At 53.3% G+C, this 20,167-nt stretch overlaps 1 protein-coding gene across 1 annotated transcript; it reads right to left on the minus strand.

Moving 5' to 3' along the window:
• Window positions 1–859: 859 nt before the first annotated feature.
• Window positions 860–20,147, minus strand: LOC136303917 (alanine aminotransferase 1-like). Its single transcript, XM_066207633.1, has 11 exons — window positions 20,077–20,147; window positions 18,391–18,585; window positions 17,310–17,372; window positions 16,535–16,643; window positions 16,025–16,155; window positions 11,728–11,971; window positions 10,638–10,717; window positions 9,043–9,176; window positions 7,474–7,645; window positions 2,927–3,039; window positions 860–1,051 (listed from the first exon to the last, which is right to left on the minus strand). Exons 2-11 carry the CDS (start codon window positions 18,571–18,573, stop codon window positions 961–963), a joined length of 1,320 nt encoding a protein of 439 aa, XP_066063730.1. The 5' UTR covers window positions 18,574–18,585; window positions 20,077–20,147; the 3' UTR covers window positions 860–960.
• Between the last annotated feature and the right edge of the window lie 20 nt (window positions 20,148–20,167).

Consider the following 20,167-nt stretch of genomic DNA (forward strand, 5'->3'; position numbering starts at 1 on the left):
CGAATTCCCCAATTTGTTTCCAGGTTCCCAAAATCCGATCCCAGACCCCAAATTCCAATGGCAGGTCCCCAAAATCCAATCCCAGATTCCCAAATTCTCTTCCAGAGCCCAAAAAATCCAATCCCAGTTTCCCAAACTCAAATCCCGAATTCCCCGATTTGTTCCCAGATTCCCAAAATCCAATCCCGAATTCCCAAATCCAATCCAAGGTTCCCAATTTTGCTTCCAGAGCTACAAAATCCAATCCCAGACACCAAATCCCAGTCCCAGATTCCCAAAAATCCCAATCCCAGATTCCCAAATCAATCCCAGACCTCAAATTCCAATGGCAGGTTCCCAAATTTGCTTCCGGAGCCCAAAAAATCCAATCCCAGATTCCCAAATCCAATCGAAGATTCCCAAAATCCAACCTCAGACGCCAAATGCCAATGGCAGATTCCCAAAAATCCAATCCCAGATTCCCAAATGCCAGTGGCCGGTTCCCAAAATTCAGTCCCTGATTCCCAAAAATCCCAATCCCAGATTCCCAATTTCCAGTGGCCGGTTCCCAAAATTCAGTCCCTGATTCCCAAAAATCCCAATCCCAGATTCCCAAATTCGCTTCCGGAGCCCAAAAAAATCCAATCCCCCTTTCCTGAGCCCAACCCCAAATTCCCAAAAAAATCCCAATCCCAGACTCCAAATCCCAATCCCCGATTCCCAAATCCTCTCTGATTGCGCAAAAATCCCAATCCCAGACTCCAAATCCCAATCCCCGATTCCCAAATCCTCTCTGATTCCACAAAAATCCCAATCCCAGGCCCCCAAATCCCACGTGAGCCTCCGAAAAACAATCGGGAATTTTGTGGGTGTGGCCGCTCTGTTGGAATTCCCAAGTTTTTCCATGTCCCGACAGCCGTGGGATCATCCCGGCTGCGGGGCTGGGAATTCCCGGGATTTGGGGTTCCCGGCGGTTCCGGCTCAGGAGAATTCCCGCAGGAATTGTCCGTGGAAGTGGCGGAGCAGCAGCAGCGCCCGCTCCAGCACCGGCGCCGGCAGCAGCAGGGACAGCCTGGGGACACAGCCCGGAGTCCCCACATCCCCGAATTCCCAACATTCCCAACATTCCCAAGTCTCAGAAATCCAAAATCTCAACTTCCCGACAACCTGAAATCCCAACATTCAAATTCCCCAAATCCCCAAAATCCCAACGTTCAACGTCCCAAAATCCCCACAATCCCAACGTCCCAAATCCCAACGTTCCAACACTCAACATCCCAAAATCCAACACCAAACACCCCAAATCCCAACATCCCAAAATCCCAAAACCCGAAATCCCAGCGCCCCAAAATTCCAACATCCCAAAACCCCACCAATCCCAGCGCCCCAAAATTCCAACATCCCAAAACCCCACCAATCCCAACGCCCCAAAATTCCAACATCCCAACATCCAGCGTCCTAAAATCCAACACCAACAAATCCCAAGGTGCAACATCCCAACATCCCAAAATCCTAAAATCCAACAAGGCCAAAATCGAGCAAGACCAAATCCCAAAATCCCAACATTCAACATCCCAAAATCCAAGACCCAACACCAACAATCCCAAAATCCAAACACCCCAAAATGCCCAAATCCAAAATCCCAAAATCCCGACACGGAACTCCCCCAAACCCCCAAATCCCAACATTCAACAGCCCCAAATCCAAAATCCCCAAATCCCAACATCCAAACACCCCAAAATCCCAACATCCCAAAATCCAAGACCCAACACCAACAATCCCAACAATCCCAAAATCCCCGAATCCGAACACTCAAAATCCCAACGTGCGACATCCCAAAATCCCGACGTCCAACGAGCCCAAAATCGAGCAAGACCAAATCCCAAAATCCCAACATTCAACATCCCAAAATTCCAACAGCCGATCTCCAAAAATCCCGAAATCCAAACCCCCCAAAATCCCCAAATCCAACATCCCAACATCCCAAAATCCCAAGACGCACCAAAAAATCCCAACAATCCCCAAACGCAAACACCCCCAAATCCCTGAATCCGACATCCCCAAATCCTCAAGGCCCGACGTCCCAACAGCCAAAATCCCAACATTCCAACATCCCAACATTCCAACACCCCGAAATCACAACAACCCAGAATTCCAACACCCCAAAACCCCAACTCCCAACGTCCCCAAAATCCCAAAACCCCAAAATCCAAGACCCAAAATCCCAACACCCAACCCCACCCCCGGCCCCCAGGCCCAAACATCCCCCGGTGTCCCCAGTGTCCCCAATGTCCCCTCCATGTCCCAAATACCCCACTGTCCCCAGTGTCCCCATGTCCCCCCAGTGTCCCCCCGCTGTCCCCAGGCGTACCCGAGGTGGCCCCTCCCCGCCCAGCCCGAAGTGTCACCACCAGCAGCGTCCCCAATGTCCCCACTGTCCCCAATGTCCCCATGTCCCCCCCACTGTCCCCAATGTCCCCCATGTCCCCCCCAGTGTCCCCAATATCCCAGTGTCCCCAGTGTCCCCAGTGTCCCCCCGTCCCCCCGGTGTCCCCATGTCCCCAGTGTCCCCAGTGTCCCCAGTGTCCCCCCGGTGTCCCCATGTCCCCAGTGTCCCCAGTGTCCCCAGTGTCCCTGGTGTCCCCCCGTCCCCCCGGTGTCCCCAGTGTCCCCCCGTCCCCCCGGTGTCCCCAGTGTCCCCAGTGTCCCCCCGTCCCCCCGGTGTCCCCAGTGTCCCCCCGTCCCCCCGGTGTCCCCAGTGTCCCCAGTGTCCCCGGTGTCCCCCCGTCCCCCCAGTGTCCCCAGTGTCCCCCGTCCCCCCGGTGTCCCCAGTGTCCCCCTGTCCCCCCAGTGTCCCCAGTGTCCCCAGTGTCCCCCGTCCCCCCGGTGTCCCCAGTGTCCCCCTGCCCCCCAGTGTCCCCCGTCCCCCCGGTGTCCCCAGGCGTACCCCCGGTGGCCGCTGTCCCCGCCCAGCCCGAAGTGGCTCCCCGGTGTCACCAGCAGCCCCGTGGCCTCCTCCAGCTCCCGGCAGAAGAAGACGTCGGGCTCCAGGCCCAGCGCCTGCCCGGGGCACCGGGGGTGACACGGGGACACCGCCACGGCCTCGGCCCCGGGGGCCCCGGGGGTCCCCAGGGTGTCCCCAGGGTGTCCCCAGGGTGTCCCCAGGGTGTCCCCATGGCCGCAGGGTGTCCCCAGGGTGTCCCCAGGGTGTCCCCAGGGTGTCCCCATGGCCGCAGGGTGTCCCCAGGGCCATCCCCAGGTGTCCCCGTGGCCCCAAAGTGGCCTGGACATCCACAGTGTCCCCGGGGTGTCCCCAAGGGTGTCCCATGGGTGTCCCCAGGGTGTCCCTTGTCCCACACCAGAGGGTTCCCCTGACCCCCCAGTGTCCCCCTGGTGTGTCCCTGTCACCCCCCGGTGGCCCCTGTCCCCCCCGGAGTGTCGCTGTCCCTGGTGTCCCCGCTGTCCCATCCCCGCTGTCCCCGCAGTGTCCCCGCAGTGTCCCCGTGTCCCCGCAGTGTCCCCAGTGTCCCCAGTGTCCCCAGTGTCCCCGCAGTGTCCCCACAGTGTCCCCGCAGTGTCCCCAGTGTCCCCGCAGTGTCCCCAGTGTCCCCGCAGTGTCCCCGCAGTGTCCCCGCAGTGTCCCCAGTGTCCCCGCAGTGTCCCCGCAGTGTCCCCGCAGTGTCCCGCAGTGTCCCCGCAGTGTCCCCGCAGTGTCCCCGCAGTGTCCCCGCAGTGTCCCCAGTGTCCCCGCAGTGTCCCCAGTGTCCCGCAGTGTCCCCAGTGTCCCGCAGTGTCCCCGCAGTGTCCCCCAGTGTCCCGCAGTGTCCCCAGTGTCCCGCAGTGTCCCCAGTGTCCCGCAGTGTCCCCGCAGTGTCCCCGCAGTGTCCCCGCAGTGTCCCCGCAGTGTCCCCGCAGTGTCCCCGCAGTGTCCCCAGTGTCCCCCAGTGTCCCCACTGTCCCGGGATCCGGACGCGGGGGAAGGCGCGGGGACCCCCGGCCGGGGCCGGGCACCGGATCCCGGGGGCGCGGCCCAGAACCCGCTGGAGCCGCCGGGCGTTGGCGGCCAGAGCCGCGCGCAGCCCGCGCCGGTGCTGCGGGATTCGTGCGGCAGCAATTAGCGGGGCGGTAATTAAGGGGGGATCAATTAATGGGGGAATAATGGGGGATTAATGGGGGGTTAATGGGGAGTTAATGGGGGCAACAATGGGGTCATCAATGTGGGAGTTAATGGGGGAATTAATGGGGAATTAATTGGGGAATTAAGGGGGGAATTAATTAATGGGGTCATTAATGGGGAATTAATGGGGGAATTAATGGGGGAGTCAATGGGGGAATTAATGGGGTATTAATGGGGAATTAATGAGAGCATTAATGGGGGAATTAATTAATGGGGGCATTAATGGGGGAATTAATGGGGGTATTAATGGGGTATTAATGAGGGCATTAATGGAGGAATTAATGGGGGCATTAATGGGGAATTAATGGTGTCATTAATGGGATCATTAATGGGATCATTAATGGGGGAAATAATGGGGTCATTAATGGGGTCATTAATGGGGGAATTAATGGGATAAACATGGGAAAGTGGGATAATGGGATAATTGGATGATGGGATAATGGGATTGGGATTGATGGCATTGGGATCAATATCAGCATTGGGATTAATAATGGGATTGGGATTATTAATGGGATTGTGATTTATGGGATTGGGATTTATGGGATAATGGGGTTGGAATTAATGGGATTGGGATTATTGAGACTGACGGGATTGGGACAATGGGCCGGGATAATGGGATTGATTTGCATTGGATTGATTGAATAATGGGATTGGTGGGATTGGGATTGTAGGGATTCCGATTAATGGGGGTTGGGATTAACGGGATTAACGGGATTATTTGGATTAACGGGATTAACGGGATTAACGGGATTAATGGGATTAACGGGATTAATGGAATTAATGGGATTAATGGGATTAATGGGATTAACAGTGTTGAGATTGATGAGATTGGAATGGCGACTGCGATTGGCATAATGATGGAGGAATAACGGGATAATGGGATGGAATGGGATGGGATTAATGGGATAGGATTGGAGTGGGATGGGACTGGGATAGGATGGGACAATGGGACAATGGGACAATGGGACAATGGGACAATGGAATTGGGATTGGGATTGGGATAATGGGACACTGTGATATGGGGATAATGGGATTGGGGTAATGGGATAATGGGATAATGGGATAATGGGATAATGGGGTAATGGGGTAATGGGATAATGCGATAATGTGGTAATGGGATAATGGGATTTGGATTGGGATAATGGGATAATTGGATAATGGGGTAATGGGATTGGGATACTGGGATACTGGGATACTGGGATAATAGGGTACTGGGATAATGGGATGAGTTAATGGGATAATGGGATAAATGAATGCTCTTGAGGTAGGGATTGACGGAATTGATGGGACTGATGGGATGGGGATCGGGATTTGGATTGGAACTAGGATTGGGACTGGGATCCGGATTGGGATTGGAACTAGGATTGGGACTGGGATCGGGATTTGGATTGGAACTAGGATTGGGACTGGGATCCGGATTGGGATTTGGATTGGAACTAGGACTGGGACATGGATCAGGATCGGGATTTAGATTGGAACTAGGATCGGGATCGGGATTTGGATTGGAACTAGGATTGGGACTGGGATCGGGATTTGGATTGGAACTAGGACTGGGATCGGGACCAGGATTTAGATTGGAACTAGGATTGGGACTGGGATCGGGATTTGGATTGGAACTAGGATTGGGACTGGGATCGGGATCTAGATTGGAACTAGGATTGGGACTGGGATCGGGATCAGGATTTAGATTGGAACTAGGACTGGGACTGGGATCGGGATCAGGATTTAGATTGGAACTAGGATTGGGACTGGGATCGGGATTTGGATTGGAACTAGGATTGGGACTGGGATCGGGATTTGGATTGGAACTAGGATTGGGACTGGGATCGGGATCTAGATTGGAACTAGGATTGGGACTGGGATCGGGATCAGGATTTAGATTGGAACTATGATTGGGACTGGGATCGGGATCTGGATTGGAACTAGGATTGGGACTGGGATGGGGATTTGGATTGGAACTAGGATTGGGACTGGGATCGGGATCGGGATTTAGACTGGAACTAGGATTGGGACTGGGATCGGGATTTGGATTGGAACTAGGATTGGGACTGGGATGGGGATTTGGATTGGAACTAGGATTGGGACTGGGATCGGGATCGGGATTTAGATTGGAACTAGGATTGGGACTGGGATCGGGATTTGGATTGGAACTAGGATTGGGACTGGGATCGGGATTTGGATTGGAACTAGGATTGGGACTGGGATCAGGATTTAGATTGGAACTAGGACTGGGACTGGGATCGGGATCAGGATTTAGACTGGAACTAGGATTGGGACTGGGATCGGGATCTAGATTGGAACTAGGATTGGGACTGGGATCGGGATCTAGATTGGAACTAGGATTGGGACTGGGATCGGGATCAGGATTTAGATTGGAACTATGATTGGGACTGGGATGGGGATTTGGATTGGAACTAGGATTGGGACTGGGATGGGGATTTGGATTGGAACTAGGATTGGGACTGGGATGGGGATTTGGATTGGAACTAGGATTGGGACTGGGATGGGGATTTGGATTTAGATTGGGACTAGGATTGGGACTGGGATCGGGATTTGGATTGGAACTAGGATTGGGACTGGGATGGGGATTTAGATTGGGACTAGGATTGGGACTGAGATCAGGATTTAGACTGGAACTAGGATTGGGACTGGGATCGGGATTTGGATTGGAACTAGGATTGGGACTGGGATCGGGATCGGGATTTAGATTGGAACTAGGATTGGGACTGGGATCAGGATTTGGATTGGAACTAGGATTGGGACTGGGATCGGGATCGGGATTTAGATTGGAACTAGGATTGGGACTGGGATCGGGATCGGGATTTGGATTGGAACTAGGATTGGGACTGGGATCGAGATCTAGATTGGAACTAGGATTGGGACTGGGATGGGGATGGGGATTTAGCTTGGAACTAGGATTGGGACTGGGATCGGGATTTGGATTGGAACTAGGATTGGGACTGGGATCGGGATTTGGATTGGAACTAGGATTGGGACTGGGATCGGGATCAGGATTTAGATTGGGACTGGGATGGGGATTTAGACTGGAACTAGGATTGGGACTGGGATCGGGATTTGAATTGGAACTAGGATTGGGACTGGGATCGGGATTTGGATTTGAATTGGAACTAGGATTGGGACTGGGATCGAGATCTAGATTGGAACTAGGATTGGGACTGGGATCGGGATCAGGATTTAGATTGGGACTGGGACGGGGATGGGGATTTAGACTGGAACTAGGATTGGGACTGGGATCGGGTTTGGGATTTGGATTGGGACTAGGATTGGGATCGGGGTCGGGATTTCACGCCCCCGACCTCCTCCATGGCGTCCGCGGCGGGATCGCCGTGTCCCGGCAGCTCCACGGCCACGTCCAGCATCACCTGGCCCAGGATGGGCGGGTACACCGAGAGCCCCCAGGTGTGGAATTCCCGCAGGACGCTCCGCTCCACGTTCACCAGCGACAGGAAGCCCGCCCGGGCCCCGCCCCTGCCACACGGAATTCCAGGGAAATTCCATGATTTTTCTGGAAGGGGGGGGGGGGTTGGGGGATTTGGGAGGGGGATTTTTTAGGGATTTTTTTAGGGATTTTTTCGGAATTTTGGGGGGATTTTTTTTGGATTTTTTGAGGATTTTGGGAGGGATTTTGGGGGGATTTTTGGGGGGAATTTTTGAGAAATTTGCGGGGCTTTTTTGGGATGTTCTGGATTATTTTGGGGGGGATTTTTAATTTTTTTTAATATATGGGGATTTTTAGGGGGAATTTTTGAGAAATTTGGGAAATTTTTTTTTAGATTTTTTGGGGGTTTTTTTTGAGACTCTATGGGGATTTTTTTGGGATTTTTTGAGAAATTTGGGGGATTTTGGGGGTATTTTTTTTTTGAATTTTGGAGATTTGGGGGTCAAATTTGGGGGGGATTTTTTTTTTGCAATTTTTTGGGGAAATTTTTGGGGATATTTTGGGATTTTTGGGGATGTTTTGGGGGGATTTTTGGGGATGTTTTGGGGGGATTTTTGGGGATGTTTTGGGGGAATTTTTGGGGATGTTTTAGGGCGATTTTTGGAGATTTTTTTTATCTTTTGGGGATTCTTTGGGGGATATTTTGAGGAAAAGTTTTCTGATTTTTTTTTAGGATTTTTTGGGAGATTTTTTTTTAATTTTGGGGGAATTTTGGGGGGAATTTTGGGGGATTTTTTTAATGGGAATATATGGGGATTTTTTTTTGGATTCTGGGGATTTTTGGGGGTAATTTTTGAGACATTTGGGGGATTTTTGGGTTTTTTGGGGAGTATCTGGGGATCTTTTTGGGATTTTGGGGATCTTTGGGGGATTTTTTGAGAAATTCGGGAGATTTTTTTTATTATTTTCTGGGGATTTTTGAGGGGAATTTTTTATTTTGGGGGATTTTTGGGGGATCTTTTGGGGGAATTTTGGGGGTTTGGGGGGATTTTTTTGGGAATATATAGGGATTTTTTGGGGAATGGGGGGAATTTTTGGGGGGAATTCTTGAGAAATCTGGGGGATTTGGGGGGGATTTCTTTTTGATTTTGGGGAATTTGGGGGGGTATTTTTTTTGATTTTGGGGATTTTTTGGGGGGATTTTTTTTTTGGATTTTGGGGATTTTTGAGGGGAATTTTTGAGAAATTTGGGGGAATTTTTGGGGGGGATTTTTTTTGATTTTTTGGAGAATTTTGGGGGAAATTTGGGGCTTTTTTGGCAATTTTGGGGGGATTTTTTTTTGATTGGGGATTTTTTGGGGGGGAATTTTTGGGAATTTTTTGGGGGGATATTTTTTGGGGGATTTTTTGTGGGATTTTTTGGGGAACTTTTGGTGATTTTTTTGGTGACTTTTTGGGATTTTTTTTTTTGGGAATTCTGTCTCACCCCGCGATGCCACTGGAAAGGGAGTAGGTGGAGATGATCTGGACGCTGGTGTCCAGCGGGGGCCCCAGCTCGGCCAGGACGCGCCGGAAGGACAGGAAGGGGTGATCGGGGGAGAACGCCAGATCCTGGTGAACCTGCGGAGGGGATTTGGGGAAAAGATTCCCGGAAAAAATGGGAATTCCCCCCAAAAAATTCAACCTGGAAAAATTCTGCCCAGAAATTCTACCCGTTCCCGTTCTCCCGTCGTCCCGTTCCCCCGGTCCTGCTCACCTCGTCCGCCAAAATCCAAAAAAATCCCCCCCAAAAAATACCCAAATCCCAAAAAAAAATCCCCAAAAAATCCCCAAAATTCCCCCCCCAAATTCTCCCAAAAATTTCCCCCCAAAATCCCCCCAAATCCCCCAAAATTCCTTCAAAAATCCCCCAAAATCCCAAAAAGATCTCCCCAGAAAATCCAAAAAAATCCCCGAAGTTCCCCCCAAAATCCCAAAAATCCCATAAAATCCTCCCCAAATCCTATAAAAAATCGCCAAAAATCCCCCACAAAATCCCCAAAATCCAAAAAAATCCCAAAACTTTTCCCAAAAAATCTCCTCAAAACCCCCAAAATTCCCCTCTAACCCCATCCCCTCCCCGTAGTTCCCACTCACTTCATCCACCAAAATCCCAAAAAATCCCCCCAAAAAGCCCCAAAACCAAAAAAAAAAAAAAAAATCCCCAAAAATCCCGAAAAGTCCCCCCAAAAATCCCGAAAAAATCCGAAAAATATCCCCAAAATATCCCAAAAAGTTCCCCCCAAACGCCCCCCAAAATCCCAAAAAAATCCCTCAAAAATTCCCAAAAAATTCCCAGAAAATCCCCCAAAATCCCCCCCAAAATCCCCAAAAATACCCCCCGAAATTCCCAAAAATTCCCCCCAAAATTGCCAAACACTCCCCAAAACTTCCCCCCCAAAAATACCCCAAACATCCCCCCCAAAATCTCACAAAAATCCCCAAAGAAATCCCCAATCCCCCCAAAATTCCCCTAAAAACCCCCCCCAAAATCTCCAAAAAATCCCCCCAAAATCCCGAAAAATTCCCAAACCCTCCCCCTCCCCAAAATCCTAAAACAATCCCCCAAAAATCCCAAACCCCTCCTCCGAAAAAAACCCCAAAACCCCCCAAAATTCCCCTGTGACCTCGTCCGCCAGCAGCAGCAGCGACTCCAAAAATTCCCAAAAAAAATCTTATAAAAATCCCCCCAAAATCCCCCCCAAAAATATCCCAAAAAATTCTCAAAAATCCCCCAAATTCCCCCCCCAAAATTCCCCAAAATTCTCCAAAATTCCCCGAAAAATTCCCCAAAATTCCCCAAAAGATCCCCCAAACCGCCCCCCGGCAAAAAAAAATCCCCCGAAATTTCAAAAAAAATCCTCGAAAAAATCCCTCCAAAATTAAAAAAAAACAAACCTAAAAAATCCCAAAAATTCTCAAAAAAATCCCCCCAAAAATCCCAATAAATCCCCCAAAATTCCCCTGAAAATTCCCAAAAACTTTTCCCGAAATCCCCCCAAATCCCCCCCCGGAGCGCGGTCCCGTCCCCGCCCCGCTGACCTCGGCCGCCAGCAGCAGCAGCGACTCCTCGGCCGCCAGCAGCAGCAGCGCCCGCATGAGGGCGACACTGAGCACGTGACCTGCGGACACCCAGGGGACACTCGCCCGGGGACACCCGGGGACACCCGGGGACACCCAGGGGACACCAAGGGGACACCCAGGGGACACCCGGGGACACCCAGGGGACACCAAGGGGACACCCGGGGCACACCCAGGGGACACCCAGGGGACACCCAGGGGACACTCACTCAGGGGACACCAAGGGGACACCCGGGGACACCCAGGGGACACCCAGGGGACACCCAGGGGACACCCGGGGACACACAGGGGACACTCAGGGGACACCCGGGGACACCCAGGGGACACCCAGGGGACACCCAGGGGACACCCAGGGGACACCGAGCGGACACCCAGGGGACACCCGGGGACACCCAGGGGACACCCAGGGACACCCAGGGGACACCCAGGGGACACCCGGGGACACCCAGGGGACACCCCGGGGACACCCAGGGACACCCAGGGGACACCCGGGGACACCCAGGGGACACCCGGGGGACACCCAGGGGACACCCCGGGGACACCCAGGGGACACCCGGGGGGCACACAGGGGACACCCAGGGGACACCCGGGGGGCACACAGGGGACACCCAGGGGACACCCAGGGGACACCCAGGGGACACTCACTCAGGGGACACCCGGGGACACCCAGGGGACACCCAGGGGACACCCCGGGGACACCCAGGGGACACCCAGGGGACACACACCCAGGGGACACCCGGGGGACACTCACTCAGGGGACACCCGGGGACATCCAGGGGACATCCAGGGGACACCTAGGGGACACCCAGGGGACACTTTGCGGACACCCAGGGGACACTCACCCGGGGGACACCCGGGGGACACCCAGGGGACACCCGGGGGACACCCAGGGTACACCCGGGGACACCCACCCAGGGGACACCCGGGGACAGCCAGGGGCGGGGCCACACGGGCGGGGCCAGCCCCCCGCGGGCCCCGAGTCCCGGCGCCGCCCGCGCTCCCTCCCCCGCGGGGTCCCGGCGCCGCCCCCCGCGCTCGCTCGCTCGCTGACCCGTGGGGTCCCCGGGGTTGAGCACCCAGAGCACGGCGGGCCGGCAGCGGCCCCGCGCTCCCCGCGGCTCCCGGTGCGGCGCCGCCACGTCCGGGGCCCGGCCCCGGGCCGCGTCCAGCGGGTACGGGACGGGCACGGCCCCCGCCGGCCCCGCGGCCGCCGCGCACAGCGCCGGGCCCGGCACCGGCACCAGAACCCCCGCGGGCAGCGCCGGCAGCGGCTGACGGAACAGCGACAGCACGTCCTGAACGGGGGGATGGATGGGGTCAGCGGGGTCAATGGGGTCAGTGGGATAATGGGATCAATGGGGTAATGGGGTAATGGGATCAATGGGGTCAATGGGATCAATGGGGTCAATGGGGTCAATGGGGTCAATGGGATCAATGGGGTCAATGGGGTCAATGGGATCAATGGGGTCAATGGGGTCAATGGGGTCAATGGGATCAATTGGGTCAATGGGGTCAATGGGATCAATGGGATCAATGGGGTCAATGGGGTCAATGGGATCAATGGGGTCAATGGGGTCAATGGGATCAATGGGGTCAATGGGATCAATTGGGTCAATGGGATCAATGGGGTCAATGGGGTCAATGGGGTCAATGGAATCAATGGGGTCAATGGGATCAATGGGGTCAATGGGGTCAATGGGGTCAATGGGGTCAATGGGATCAATGGGGTCAATGGGATCAATGGGATCAATGGGGTCAATGGGATGAATGGGGTCAATGGGGTCAATGGGATCAATGGGGTCAATGGGGTCAATGGGGTCAATGGGATCAATGGGGTCAATGGGGTCAATGGGGTCAATGGGATCAATGGGGTCAATGGGGTCAATGGGATCAATGGGGTCAATGGGGTCAATGGGGTCAATGGGATCAATTGGGTCAATGGGGTCAATGGGATCAATGGGATCAATGGGGTCAATGGGGTCAATGGGATCAATGGGGTCAATGGGGTCAATGGGGTCAATGGGATCAATGGGGTCAATGGGATCAATTGGGTCAATGGGATCAATGGGGTCAATGGGGTCAATGGGGTCAATGGGATCAATGGGGTCAATGGGATCAATGGGGTCAATGGGGTCAATGGGATCAATTGGGTCAATGGGATCAATGGGGTCAATGGGGTCAATGGGGTCAATGGGGTCAATGGGATCAATTGGGTCAATGGGGTCAATGGCATCAATGGGATCAATGGGGTCAATGGGGTCAATGGGATCAATGGGGTCAATGGGGTCAATGGGGTCAATGGGATCAATGGGGTCAATGGGATCAATTGGGTCAATGGGGTCAATGGAATCAATGGGGTCAATGGGATCAATGGGGTCAATGGGGTCAATGGGATCAATTGGGTCAATGGGATCAATGGGATCAATGGGGTCAATGGGATGAATGGGGTCAATGGGGTCAATGGGATCAATGGGGTCAATGGGGTCAATGGGGTCAATGGGATCAATGGGGTCAATGGGGTCAATGGGGTCAATGGGATCAATGGGGTCAATGGGGTCAATGGGATCAATGGGGTCAATGGGGTCAATGGGGTCAATGGGATCAATTGGGTCAATGGGGTCAATGGGATCAATGGGATCAATGGGGTCAATGGGGTCAATGGGATCAATGGGGTCAATGGGGTCAATGGGGTCAATGGGATCAATGGGGTCAATGGGATCAATTGGGTCAATGGGATCAATGGGGTCAATGGGGTCAATGGGGTCAATGGGATCAATGGGGTCAATGGGATCAATGGGGTCAATGGGGTCAATGGGATCAATTGGGTCAATGGGATCAATGGGGTCAATGGGGTCAATGGGGTCAATGGGGTCAATGGGATCAATTGGGTCAATGGGGTCAATGGGATCAATGGGATCAATGGGGTCAATGGGGTCAATGGGATCAATGGGGTCAATGGGGTCAATGGGGTCAATGGGATCAATGGGGTCAATGGGATCAATTGGGTCAATGGGATCAATGGGGTCAATGGGGTCAATGGGGTCAATGGGATCAATGGGGTCAATGGGATCAATGGGGTCAATGGGGTCAATGGGATCAATTGGGTCAATGGGGTCAATGGGGTCAATGGGGTCAATGGGGTCAATGGGGTCAATGGGATCAATTGGGTCAATGGGATCAATGGGGTCAATGGGGTCAATGGGATCAATGGGGTCAATGGGATGAATGGGATCAATGGGGTCAATGGGATCAATGGGGTCAATGGGATCAATTGGGTCAATGGGATCAATGGGGTCAATGGGGTCAATGGGGTCAATGGGATCAATGGGGTCAATGGGATCAATGGGGTCAATGGGGTCAATGGGATCAATTCGGTCAATGGGATCAATGGGGTCAATGGGATCAATGGGGTCAATAGGGTCAGTGGGGTCAATTGGGTCAATGGGATCAATGGGGTCAATGGGGTCAATGGGATCAATGGGGTCAATGGGATCAATGGGGTCAATGGGATCAATTGGGTCAATGGGATCAATGGGGTCAATGGGGTCAATGGGATCAATGGGGTCAATGGGATCAATGGGGTCAATGGGATCAATGGGGTCAATGGGGTCAATTGGGTCAATGGGATCAATGGGGTCAATGGGATCAATGGGGTCAATGGGGTCAATGGGGTCAATGGGATCAATTGGGTCAATGGGATCAATGGGGTCAATGGGGTCAATTGGGTCAATGGGGTCAATGGGGTCAATGGGATCAATGGGGTCAATGGGATTATTTGGGTTAATGGGATTAATGGGGTCAATGCAATCAATGGGATCAACGGGGTCAATGGGGTCAATGGGATCAATGGGGTCAATGGGGTCAATGGGGTCAATGGGATCAATGGGATCTATGGGGTCAATGGGGTCAATGGGATCAATGGGGTCAATGGGATAAGGGGATCAATGGGATCAATGGGGTCAATGGGATCAATGGGATCAATGGGGTCAATGGGATCAATGGGATCAATGGGGTCAATGGGATCAATGGGACAATGAGATGAGACAATGGGATCAATGGGATTAATGGGGTCAATGGGATCAATGGGATAATGAGATAATGGGATCAATGGGATCAATGAGGTCAATGGGATCAATGGGATCAATGGGGTCAATGGGATCAATTGGGTCAATGGGGTCAATGGGGTCAATGGGATCAATGGGATCAATGGGGTCAATGGGGTTAATGGGGTCAATGGGATCAATGGGATCAATGGGGTCAATGGGATCAATGGGGTCAATGGGATCAATGGGGTCAATGGGGTCAATGGGGTCAATGGGATCAATGGGATCAATGGGGTCAATGGGGTCAATGGGGTCAATGGGGTCAATGGGGTCAATGGGGTCAATGGGATTATTTGGGTTAATGGGATTAATGGGGTCAATGCAATCAATGGGATCAACGGGGTCAATGGGATCAATGGGATCAATTGGGTCAATGGGGTCAATGGGATCAATGGGGTCAATGGGGTCAATGGGGTCAATGGGGTCAATGGGATAATGGGATCAATGGGATCAATGGGGTCAATGGGATCAATGGGATCAATGGAGTCAATGGGGTCAATGGGATCAATGGGATCAATGGGATCAATGGGGTCAATGGGATCAATGGGACAATGAGATGAGACAATGGGATCAATGGGATTAATGGGGTCAATGGGATCAATGGGATAATGAGATAATGGGATCAATGGGATAATGGGACCAATGGGATAACAGGATCAATGGATTAACGGGATCAATGGGATAAGGGGATGGGATCAATGGGATGATGAGACGGGATGGGAAAATGGGATAATGGGGTAATGGGATAATGGGATGGAAGGGCTCCATGGGAGGGGATTGGGGTGGGATGGGATCAGTGGGATGGAATTGGACTGGGATAGGATTTCTGGGATCTGTGGGATTTATGGGATGGAGTGGGATGGACTGGGTCAGGATCAGTGGGATGGGATAACAGGACAATGGGATCATGGGATGAAGATGTGATGGGATGGGAACGATGGGATTCCTGGGATTTATGGGATGGGATCAATGGGATGGGATTAATCAGATAATGGGATAATGGGATAATGGGGTAACAGGAAAACGGGATGAGGATATGATGGGATGGCATGGGATGAGGATGGGATTTATGGGATTTATGGGATAATGGGATTGATGGGATTGATGGGATAATGGGATGGGAAAATGGGATGGGAATCGGAATGAAACTGAGATGGGACAGGCATGGAAGAGCCACGGTGACAACGGCATCACCGCCGTCCCCAAGGCCACCCCTGGCCGTCCCCTCACTGTCCCCTCTCTCACCACGATGGCGGCGGCGGTGCCGGAGCAGGGGACGACGTTTTTGGGGTCGCAGGTGACGCCGTCGCGGTGGGACAGGAACCGGGACACGCGCGCGGCCACCGGGCCCATGACGTACTCCAGGTTATAGGAACCTGGGCGGGAATTCCACGGGATTGGCCTGGATTGATCCCGGGATTGATCCCCGGATTGATCCCTGGGATTGTCCTGGGTCTGTCCCAAATCCCAAATCCCGTTATCCCGGATCCCCTATTTTTAAATTTTTAAATTTAAAAAAAAAAAAATTTCCCAAAATTCCCCCCAAAATTCCAGGAACTCCCCAAATTCTCCAAAATTCCATTCCCAAAACTCCCAAGAATGCAATTTCCGAAATCCCCGAAGATTCCATTCCCGAGATTCCCCAAAATTTCCCAAGAATTCAATCCCCTCATTTCCCAAAATCCCAAAAAATTCCCTCCCCAAATTCCCATATCCCAAATCCCATATCCCAAATCCCCAAATCCCCAAGCCCACCTGCGCTCCCTCCCTGCAGCTCCTTTAGGATCCGTCTCGCCCGTTCCTTCACATTTTCGGGAATTCTGTCGCTGTCCAGGAGCGCGGGGTAGGCGCAGACCGCGGCCACCTGCGGGGACACCGCTGTCCCCAGTTCCCGAAAATCCCCCCCAAAAAATCCCAAAAATCCCCCCAAATCTCAAAAATCCCAAATAAAAATCCCCCCCCAAAAAATAATTCCCAAAAATTTCCCAAAATTTAAAAAAAATCCCCTAAATCCCAAAAAATCCCCAAAACGCCCAAAATCAAAATAAATAAAAATCCCCCAAATCCCCAAAAACCCCCAAATTCTACAAAAATCCCCCCAAATCCCCCAAAATCAAAATAATCCCTAAAAATCCCCCAAATCCCCCAAAATTCCTACAATCCTTAAAATCCCCCCAAAATCCCCAAAAAAATCCCAAAAAGTCCCCCAAAAATCCCAAAAATTCCCCCAAAATCCCCCCAAAATCCCCAAAATCCCCCAAATCCCAAAATAATCCCAAAAAATCCCCAAATAATCCCAAAAAATCCCCCAAATCCCCAAAATAAAAAAACAATCCCCCAAATCCCCCCAAATCCCCAAATTCTACAAAAATCCCTGAAATCCCCCCAAATCCCCCGCAAATCCCTCCAAATCCCCCAAATCCCAAAATAATCCCCCAAATCCCCCAAAATCCCCAAAATCTCCAAAAATCCCCCAAATCCCCGAACTCCCCCAAACTCCCCAGCCCTTCCGCCGGGATTTTCCCGTGACCTGCCGCAGGAATTCGGGCGCCTGGTGGCCCTCGGGGTGGCCCTGGGTGGCATCGAGGACGGCCTTGGGGACAAAAGTGACGTCACCACCATCCCCAAAAATCCCCCAAATCCCAAAAAATTCCCCCAAATCCCCCCAAATCCCCCCAAATCCCAAACCCTGAGGCGCCTGGTGGCCCTCGGGGTGGCCCTGGGTGACATCGAGGACGGCCTTGGGGACAAAAGTGACGTCACTGCCGTGTCCCCTCTCCCCTGTCCCCAAAAATCCCAGGGGGAATTCCGGGGTGGGAATTTGGGGACAGGAACTGGGGACACCTGGGTGGCCTTGGGGACATTTGGGTGACTTTGGAGGTCTCTGGGTGGCCTTGGGGACACCTGAGTGGTTTTGGGGACATTTGGGTGTCCCTGAGTGTCCCTTGAGTGTCCCCTGGCTGTCCCCAGGTGTCCCCAATGTCCCCAGGTGTTCCCAGGTGTCCCCTGAGTGTCCCCAATGTCCCCAGGCCTCCTCTGGCTGTCCCCAGGTGTCCCCTGAGTGTTCCCAGGTGTCCCCAGGTGTCCCCAGGCGTCCCCTGGCTGTCCCCAGGTGTCCCCAGGTGTCCCCAGGTGTCCCCAATGTCCCCAGGTGTCCCCAGGTGTCCCCAGGTGTCCCCAGGTGTCCCCAATATCCCCAGGTGTCCCCAGGTGTCCCCAATGTCCCCAATATCCCCAGGTGTTCCCAATGTCCCCAGGTGTCCCCAATGTCCCCAATATCTCCAGGTGTCCCCAGGTGTCCCCAGGTGTCCCCAATGTCCCCAGATGTCCCCAGGTGTCCTCAATGTCCCCTGGCTGTCCCCAGGTGTCCCCAGGTGTCCCCAATGTCCCCAGATGTCCCCAGGTGTCCTCAATGTCCCCTGGCTGTCCCCAGGTGTCCCCAGGTGTCCCCAGGTGTCCTCAATGTCCCCTGGCTGTCCCCAGGTGTCCCCAGGTGTCCCCAATGTCCCCAGATGTCCCCAGGTGTCCTCAATGTCCCCTGGCTGTCCCCAGGTGTCCCCAGGTGTCCCCAGGTGTCCCCAATGTCCCCAGGCGTCCCCTCGGGGTCTCACCGGTGCCGGCTCCTCCGCCATGTCCCCGTCCCCCTCCCGCCGAGGTGTCACCGCAGCCGTGGGGACATCGCTGTCCCCCGCGGGGGGCGGGGCCGCCAGGGCGGGGTCGGGATCGGGATCGGGATCGGGATCGGGATCGGGGTTGGGATCAGGATCGGGATCGGGATCGGGATCGGGATCCATGGAAGCGCGGCCCTGTGGGAAGGGCCCGGGTTAATTAATGATTTGGGCTCCGGGTTAATTAATGATTTGGGCTCCGGGTTAATCATTAGGGCCCCGCCCGGTCCCTGCGCCACGTGACACGAGGGACACGGGTGACATGGGGGACACGGGGACACGGGGACACGGGGACACGGGGACACGGGGGACACGGGGGACACGGGAACACGGGGACACGGGGACACGGGGACACGGGGACACGGGGGACATGGGGACACGGGGACACGGGGACACCGCGCTGTCCTGGGCACTGCCCCAATTCCGGCCCCATTTCCCCCAAATTTTCCCAATTATCCCATTTCCAACCCCATTTTCCCCGCATTCCCCCCAAATTTCCCTGATTTTCCCATTTCCAGCCCCAATTCCCCCAAATTTCCCCCAAATTTCCCCCAAATTTCCCCCAAATTTCCCCCAAATTTCCCCAAATTTCCCCCAAATTTGCCCCAAATTTCCCCATTATCCCACTCCCAACCCCAATCCCTGCCCCGTTTCCCCCAAAATCACCTCATTATCCATTTTCCAGCCCCGATTCCCCCAAATTTCCCCCCAAATTTCCCTCATTTTCCCATTTCCAGCCCCAATTTCCCCCAATATCCCTTTTCCAACCTCATTTTCCCCAAATTTCCCCCAAATTTCCCTTATCCCATTTCCAGCCCAAATTCCTGCCGAAATTCCCCAAATTTTCCCCATTTTAGCCCTTTCCCTGCTCCATTTCCCCCAAATTTCCCTCATTATCCCATTTCCTGCTGCAATTCCCCCAAATTTCCCCCACTGTCTCATTTCCAGCCCAAATTCTCCCAAATTTCCCCCATTTCCCCTTTTTGAACCCCATTTCCAGCCCCATTTCCCCCAAATTTCCCTGATTTTCCCTTTTCCAGCCCCAATTCCCCCAAATTTTCCCCAAATTTCCCCCAAATTTCCCCCATTTCCCCTTTTTCCAACCCCATTTTCCCCAAATTCCCCCCAAATTTTCCCCATTACCCCTTTTCCCAACCCCATTTCCCCCAAATTTCCCCCAAATATCCCTGATTTTCCCTTTTCCAGCCCCAATTCCCCCAAATCTCCCCCAAATTTCCCCCAAATTTCCCCATTATCCCATTCCCTTCCCCAATTCCCGCCCCATTTCCCCTCGATTTTCCCCATTTTCCCATTTCCAACCCCATTTTCCCCAAATTTCCCCCAAATTTCCCCCAAATTCCCCCCAAATTTCCCCCATTTCCCCTTTTTCCAGCCCCAATTCCCCCAAATTTCCCCCATTTTATCCTTTTCCCTGCTCCATTTCCCTCAATTTCCCCCCTTATCCCATTTCCAGCCCCAATTCCCCCAAATTTTCCCCAAATTCCCCCCAAATTTTCCCCATTACCCCTTTTCCCAACCCCATTTCCCCCAAATTTCCCCCAAATATCCCTGATTTTCCCTCTTCCAGCCCCAATTCCCCCAAATCTCCCCCAAGTTCCCGCATTTTACCCTTTTTCCAGCCGCGATTCCCCGTCCTTTCCCCCGTCCCGGCTGTCCCCGTGTCCTGTCCCCTTTCCCTGTCCCCTCCCCCCTGGCGCTC

This window comes from Chamaea fasciata, unplaced genomic scaffold (assembly GCF_029207755.1).
Source record: "Chamaea fasciata isolate MVZ Bird 193981 ecotype frontalis unplaced genomic scaffold, bChaFas1.0.hap1 SCAF_1, whole genome shotgun sequence".
NCBI lineage: Eukaryota > Metazoa > Chordata > Aves > Passeriformes > Sylviidae > Chamaea > Chamaea fasciata.

What these genes read in the sequence shown, in the direction of transcription:
- LOC136303917 (XM_066207633.1), bottom strand. Translation starts at nt 18,573, where the DNA reads ATGGATCCCGATCCCGATCCCGATCCCGATCCTGATCCCAACCCCGAT. An exon ending in TGGCGGAGGAGCCGGCACCG is followed by an intron (nt 17,373 to 18,390) that starts GTGAGACCCCGA and finishes TTTGTCCCCAAG; the next exon opens with GCCGTCCTCGATGCCACCCA. An exon ending in GCTGCAGGGAGGGAGCGCAG is followed by an intron (nt 16,156 to 16,534) that starts GTGGGCTTGGGG and finishes ATTCCCGCCCAG; the next exon opens with GTTCCTATAACCTGGAGTAC.